Source organism: Bactrocera latifrons, unplaced genomic scaffold (genome assembly GCF_001853355.1).
Source record: "Bactrocera latifrons isolate USDA-ARS-PBARC rearing strain unplaced genomic scaffold, ASM185335v1 scaffold_1028, whole genome shotgun sequence".
In the NCBI taxonomy this organism is placed as follows: Eukaryota; Metazoa; Arthropoda; class Insecta; order Diptera; family Tephritidae; genus Bactrocera; species Bactrocera latifrons.
In genome coordinates, this window is record NW_017534440.1 from 21,582 (window position 1) to 29,170 (window position 7,589).

General features: G+C 35.6%; 2 protein-coding genes across 2 annotated transcripts in view; both read right to left on the reverse strand.

Moving 5' to 3' along the window:
* Positions 1-17: 17 nt before the first annotated feature.
* Positions 18-1,819, reverse strand: LOC108968253 (MORN repeat-containing protein 4). Its single transcript, XM_018932173.1, has 4 exons — positions 1,393-1,819; positions 967-1,057; positions 620-890; positions 18-562 (listed from the first exon to the last, which is right to left on the reverse strand). The coding sequence occupies exons 2-4, from the start codon at positions 986-988 to the stop codon at positions 295-297; spliced, it is 561 nt and encodes a 186-aa protein (XP_018787718.1). The 5' UTR covers positions 989-1,057; positions 1,393-1,819; the 3' UTR covers positions 18-294.
* A 2,424-nt stretch (positions 1,820-4,243) lies between these two features.
* LOC108968211 (PHD and RING finger domain-containing protein 1-like) overlaps positions 4,244-7,589 on the reverse strand; it is a gene marked incomplete at its 5' end in the record, with an annotated part of 22,221 nt that continues 18,875 nt past the window's right edge. Inside the window, 4 exons of the mRNA XM_018932095.1 lie at positions 4,244-4,367; positions 4,887-5,084; positions 5,163-5,291; positions 6,802-6,878. Of these exons, the coding sequence (XP_018787640.1) occupies positions 4,923-5,084; positions 5,163-5,291; positions 6,802-6,878 (368 nt within the window). The remainder of the gene's footprint in view (positions 4,368-4,886; positions 5,085-5,162; positions 5,292-6,801; positions 6,879-7,589) is intronic.

Genomic DNA, 7,589 nt, shown 5'->3' on the forward strand with positions numbered 1-7,589 from the left:
TTTGGGTTAATTTCCTCAACGTTTATTCGTAAACGATAATATGRATATTATTTATTTTCCTTGTTATAACAAGAGTGAGTGGCATTTCAAAAACATGTGTACTTTTTGCGAAACATCTGGTAGTGTGTTTGTGGACCCAGCAGTTGGAGTCCACTTCGTTGCGGTACCATAGAACCGACTGATATGGGAACGTACTCGTACATATGTATGTTTGTATACGCATATGCGAATAAGTATGTAGGTGTGGCTRTATTAATTCGTATATTTTGTACATGTGTGCATGCATGCTTAAGGCTAATACGGATGGTCACAGAGCGAACGCGCCATAAGCGCACATTTTTGCGCGCGTTGCACTACGTCCGGACAGCGTTGCTTGCGCACCAGGCGACAGTCTTGAAAGAAGCCTTCGTTGCGCGGAAARCCGTTTGTGAAATCGCGAAAAGTCAACAAGCCGAGTCCCCAGATTTTGCCACCACGAAATTCGCCTTCGAATTTCATGCCATCGGAACGCCAAAATATGCCATGACCATGGAACCAACCATGCATAAATTCACCTTCGTATCTAATAACACGATTAATAAGTATGAATACGAATTTTCTAAAACATTTGCTAGCTCACTTAGCGCCATCGGAGAACCATAGACAGCCGAGGCCATGACTTAGTCCGTCGGAGAATTGGCCGTCGTAACGTGTGCCATCGGGAAATTGTAAATGACCWATACCATGCTTCTGGCCGCGCTGATCCCATTCACCGATGTAACGTGTGGAGTCCTCATATCGCCAACCACCAACTTTTACAGCACCAAAGGAAGTGGTGTTTTCGTTGCGACCATAATGGGCGCCACCGCYTCCACCGGCCATCWTTCCGCGACTCACTTCGCTTACGACACCTACGAGAGTGRAGTTAACATTTAATGGTACTTGGTATCAAATAGGAATAGGCAAATATGTTTGTATGCATCTCACTTTGATCCTCGTAGTCGTTCATGCTGCTTGTTGGCTCTTTTGTGGAAGGTATTTAGATTTTTATTGAATTATTTGTTAAGTAAAATGCAAACTGCAATGAAAAAGTAATGTAAACTGTATGCTAAATGTTGCTGGAATGGAATGCAATGAAAATACACTCAAATTCTAAGTAGAAGTGCTACACCTGACTCGTTATGCATTTTTCGTGCATTAGAAGGGGGCTTTTATTGCTGCAGAATGTTGCTGTTGCAGTCAGCAGACATGCAACTATATGCTGTACCATTAATTGCAAAAATAAAAGTTTTTTTTTTATTGAAGGTGTTGTTGGGTATACAAATTTTAAGGTAAGAATTTTGTTTGAATTTACTTACATATATATTTCAAAATATAAAAATTACGATTTTCAAGATAATGTTTATAAACTACCTTTCAAGGTTTATAAGATRACCTTAAATATTTTATAAAACAATTTTCAACTCCAAAAAATATGTATATATTAAGCATAACAAAGTAAACAATTTAAACTGTTTTTTCTCTTGCAAGCGTAGCGTCTTTCCACATGTCTACTATACACGCGCATATTTTTCGACTTGTTTGGCTTCTTACCACAGCAGCAGCATTGAGTGCATTTCCAAATCCAAATCTAATTAGCATATTTTGCCTGGAAATTGTCAATGTTTCGACCAAATTTCTTTTGCATGCACTCATTTCCTCAGTGACTACTTGTCACCTAGCTTGAATGTCAAACTGAAATGTGCTGTTTTAGCGGTTCGCAAGCCACTTCCGGTAGCGCAACGGTAATTCTTCTTAATTGGCGTAGACACTGCTCACGCGGTTATAGCCGAGTTAATAACAGCGCGCCAGTCRYTTCTTCTTTTCGCAAGGTGGCGCCAATTGGAGATTCTAAGCGAAGCCAAATTCTTCTCCACCTGGTCCCTCCAACGATTGGAGGATGGAGTCATGTGTAGAAGTTCATGTAAATGAGTAAATTTCTCTGATTGTCATTCACTTGGGAGTTTCCAGATTATTTTACATTATCCGATTATTTTACATATGGMTCAAACARCTCACGACTTTCGGTCTTTAACCAAGTATCCTCTGGGTAGCCAAAGAATATCCGTTTGAAGGTGAGCTAAAGTAAGAAGGCAAAACATACGCTCCACAGGGTTTTGGGCTGGGTTTGGAACCGCCACGTAAAAAATGCACCCAATGAACAGTCAAAAACAACTTCGGATGAGAGACCCCTTTTTTGATGGTAACGGCAATTACCTAATAAAAATTCAGTTGAAAGTGAATATTGTTAGAAAAACATTTGAAATTCGCGTRTGTTGTTTTTGTAGCAGCATAATTCTGCCGAGCTGAGAGTTCTCAGCCGGATAACAGCCCGGGTTCTCTCCGGTTACGTAGATCCGAGTGTCGTGTGAAAGGGAAAATTTTCTTTATAAAATATTTATTCTGCTAACGCACGAGTATTTCATTTGAATTCTCGATTTTTCATTGCATTTTATCATTTTCGAATTTATCGCTGATTGGGTCCCTTAACAACTCCTTAAAAGAAGYGGCATTCAACGGCACCAGCGTAAATGTTTAGTTAACTGTAGTGTGTATCCTGGACTTTTGTTAATTAGGCATTTAAGTCCAGTTATTCCATTTATTCATATATATATGTACATATATTAGAGTGTTTTTTTTTATACCCTAAAATAAATTCCCTGAAAATTTGAGCCCTAATTATTAACATTAAGGACTAGACCAAGGTACGTAAAAABTTTACATTGAAAATACTCGACAATCGTTATTTTTTCTCTTTAAATTTCTATAGCTAAGAGGGTTTTATGGCATCGCTTTGACTTTAGACACATATTCCTCAGAATTGAACACTCTACAAAAGTGCCCATTGCGACGAAGTCGAAACTCACACCGGCGAGGTAGTAAATTTTTCCACGAAATTCGCATTTTTTTTTGTACATTTCTCGTAAATGACAAGAGCTGTAGAAAAAATGTACGTGACAAACTTGTAGGACATTTTATTTGCCATAAAAAAGGTCCGAGGTCAAAATCGCTATCATTAATGCTTCGCGAGATATTCGACTTTTTAAGTAAGGCTTATAGAAATTTCGTATATGGTATGTAAAAAAAAAAACTATGAAAATTTCAACAGCCTTACTTAAAAAGCCGAATATCTCGAGGTACGTAGGTGGATTTTGATAATCTATTGATCATTTGTCGAAATCACATTTGTCAACATCACATATCCCCCATACAACTGATAATACTGATTTTTTAAATTTCGCCTTAAAAATCGTTGGCTCGCAACCGGTTTTAGATCCTTAGTCTCTTAGACAAAGTTGTTCAGAATGATCCGAGTTGCATTTGCCGCATRCCCGACTTTATTAAGAAAAAAAATTAAACCGCTCCAATGTAGCTGCAATACCAAAGGAGTAAACAAACTCAAAACAATTTAGGTGTACAACTTTTATGCTATAGAAGCAACAACRAATCCTAGAGAAATTATGAAATTTTGTTCTTTTAAGTTTAATTGATWTTATTCTTTATTATATACTCTTATACATTTTACTGAATTTCAAAATTTCTGCAAATATTTAAAATGGTGTGACATTTCCGCTTGTTATTTTAATAAGTTTGTGTAACGAAAACAAAAACAAATAATAATAATAATAAGATAAAGTGTTACAATTATTGATTTTTATTAAAGATAAGAGAATAATGCTTTGACACAAGTATTCGTAAATATAAAGTAGGTGTACATATATGTATAAAGAATATCAATATTCCTATGTATGTGCAAATCAAGTACACACGTACTTATGATGCGCGAGTGTTTCACAAGTGGCCTTAAAGGTATACAATACAATTTATATGCAGATATATTCACTACGATTACTAGTAATGTTTTAAAGGATTTTTTTTTTTAATTTTTAGTTTTGAATTGTAATTGGAAAAAATCTTTAATTAGGTATGTATGTATATGTGCATAATTATAATATAATATAATTGCGAATAAATAAACAGCAAACTTCATTCCATGCGTCGCTGAAAGTAATTAAAATGACAAAATAAAGAAAATTATTTGTTTACAAATCATGTTCGTGTAAAATTGTTAGTGTTCCATAATTGAAAATTCTTTTAAAACCTTAAATATTATTATTTTTTGTTTTTGTTTTTCATAATAATATTTTTCTTTTATATTAACTAGTTATACGCCCAACTCCAAATTTTCTACGAATTTCATTTGAGAGTTTCACATCTCCAAGAATTTACTGTTCGGTGGTGAGTAAAACCTACCTACATGCCTTTGTGGGCAAGAATGTGTGCAGAAGTTTTACTGAATGAATGTGCCATAAAACTTATGTGTATTAGCTGCTTGGTTACTCGTTTAGCTGTGAAAATTATTTTAAATGCAAGTTATTAATATATACATTTCAATTATATATAAAAGGTTGTCCAAAAAAAGTCTTGCGGTATTTTTATTGAATTTTCAATTGTTCATATTACTCATGCCCAGCTCTTGACCGATGCTACGGCTGCCAATATGCCGGTCGCTTTCGACCAATTCAGCGATTATCGCAATTTTCGACGACAGGCCTTCCGGAGCGTGGCGCATCTTCGAACACCTCTATACCAGAACGAAAACGTTGAAACCATCGTTGTGCGGTGGAAATGGAAACTGCATCGGGTCCATAAACTGCACAAATTTTATTGGCGGCTTGAGATGCACGAACGACTTAAAAGAAAAGACAATCAATCAAACACGTGTTAGCACGTGAAATGAGCTTTCCAAAAAGGTTTGGCATGACCCGGTGCAACGTCTACGCGCTCTCAGCGTAAACTAGCGAAAATACCGCAAGACTTTTTTGACAACCTAATATTTACATGTATGTGTATGTGTGTGTGCATACCCAACTTCCGCTTATAAGTTTACGCGCTGCTTCTCTTTATAGCTTCTTCAAATAGGCGGCGCACTTCACCGCGCTGCTGACTTGCCCCGTATTGAGGAGATTCAACTTCTTATGCTTTGCACGGAATTTCCTCACATAGGCATCAATCAGATTCTTGATCTTATGAGGATTAATTTCGCCCGAACGACTGTGACAAATCTACGCATGCGTTGCAATTAAAAAGATTGTTAATGAATAAAACGGTAAATTTGTGTATTTTCATTAACTTCAACAAACCTTTGGCACAGCTCGCCGCATAATCTCCTTGTAGTCATCTTTAGTGATCTGTTTCTTATTGAAACGTGGCTTCAAAACCAATTTCACTTCTTCAACCACACGCTCCTGTCGGTTCAGCTTACGCAAAAACTATATTTTTGAGTAAAAGAAGAAGAAATACATAAAGCGCTGAATATAAAAAAAAAAGACTGCAAAGGATGTTTTAAGTAGAATTAGTACAGAAAATTCATATTTGACTTTTTTACTTCTGAAAATAATGAAAACAAAAAAAAAATAGAAATATAACCGTGATTCGATTCATGTTTTTGAAAGGGAAATCGCGCTGTGAATTCGAAAAACTTTCGTATAACTGCACGAAATTGTTGAAAATATTGCAGAAGTGTTTTAGGAGTCTACTTTATCACGAACACAAGAACAATTATTGTTGTGATAACAGCAGAAAGTCTTGAATCTTTTGCAACGTTTGACTTTGCGTAAAGGCACAAAAGAGATACTTGAAAGCGTAGCTGAGAACCCCACATTCATCAAACGTACTACTACTGATGGCAGGACGTGAGTTTTAATATGCCATCGACACTGTTCAACAATGTAGTGAATGGTGATACAAAAATGAGCAGAAACCAAAAAAAGCTGAGGGCGCGGAGAGCTATTACAGACTAGGCTTATAACAGATGTTTGGAAAATTGGATTAAGCATTGGTATGCTTGTATTGGCTCAGGAACATATTTTGAAGGCGATAAAAAAGACTCTAACGACAGTCTAAGTAACCGGAACGGACCCAGATTTTTATTCGGCTAAGGACTGTCATCACTGCACCATTCTTCGAATTACTTCAGGAACATTTTCTGTCGCTATAACAACTACAACATTTGTATTAACATACGTGTTAAATTTGATCACATGTAATGTATATGTTGACTCTTTTCCTTCGATGGCACCTCGGTTTTTGCGTAGTCACATCTAAGTGTCTCGTAAACGCCAGTCACACGAGGATAAAATGACAAAAGCACACGATTTCGTATTGGCAGGCAGCCCAACGATTGAAGGTCTGCGAGATAAAACGTGGAACCACTGGTACACACTAGAAAACTAGGATCTGCCGAAAACTAAAGAACGGTCTTCTGGCATTCCCAACGTATGATCTACATCGACTACCAGAGAAGGGAAAAATCAGCCAAACAGTGCTCCAGTTAGGCAATTTATTCGGCATRTTTGTATAAAAATATTTTCCAGACGGAATAAAAAAGTTAAAGAAGCAGCGCTGCGTCATATTTACCAAATATGTTGTATTTTCCAACATTTTTTTTTTCGTAGCCCACAATTGTATGTATCCTAAAGTGATCATCAAATAATGGTATCATTTGGAAGTGCGGCATTTCAATTATAATATTTAATAATGCAATATTTTCTAAAAAATCAAAACTTTGGGAGACTTGCTTTCAACAAATTGGCGACGAAATATAAAATTTTATTTATCACAGGTGTCAAAGCAGCAAATGTTTAACTTAAGWGCGATAAATTAATAATACCATTTTTCAAGCAAAATTGGTCTTAGAATTTTCTAAAAATCAACAAATCTTAACTGCTCTGATAAGCTTTTAAGCTCTTAATTTTTAATGTAGGTATTCAAATCACTTACCTTATCTTTGACTTGTAATTCAACGGCTGAGTTTGGTACGTCATCATAGACCTTAACGTGATCGTCGGTTTTAGTGACTGCAAAAAGTTTATATTATAATGAAAAATAATGAATATGTATAACAAAATATATGCAATAGTTTCTTTTTAGAGATATTTTCGGCAATGCAATTTTTCAAATTWTGGCATTAATTTAGGCGAATGACACACACCTAGCCAAGTATGTGAACAGCATTCGTTGGCTTCGTGTATTCTTTAGTGACATAAATATTGTTGTTGTTGTGAAACACATTCATTAAAATGTTATAGRTACTATATACTACATATATTTATAATTTTGTATTGAAGTCATTAAATTTGTTTATTACAAGAGTTACACGTGGTCATAATATTATTATAGCATAAATCATAATCGATGGTCTCGGAGCGACCGTTGCCGCCTCATTGCCACGACAATCGGTTCTGATACTACAAATGTTGTAGACTGCTTATTTGAACCTGCTAACATAAAAATCCATCTATAAAATTATTGTTAATAAGGTTCATAATACCGAGTTTTCCAATAGGGATGATATGATTTCTAAATGTCGTTTCGCCCTTTTTTTAATATGCCAAGGTGTGTTTTTTTTCATTGCAATGTTTACAATTTCATCATGCAAAGACATACTCAAGCATAAAGTTCACAAATTATTCAATTTTATTATCAAAATAATCATTCTCCAATTGCAACTTTTCATTTGATGGTCGTAAGTAATCACCGTCCACCTGCGCTCGCTATTCTTGGAATTG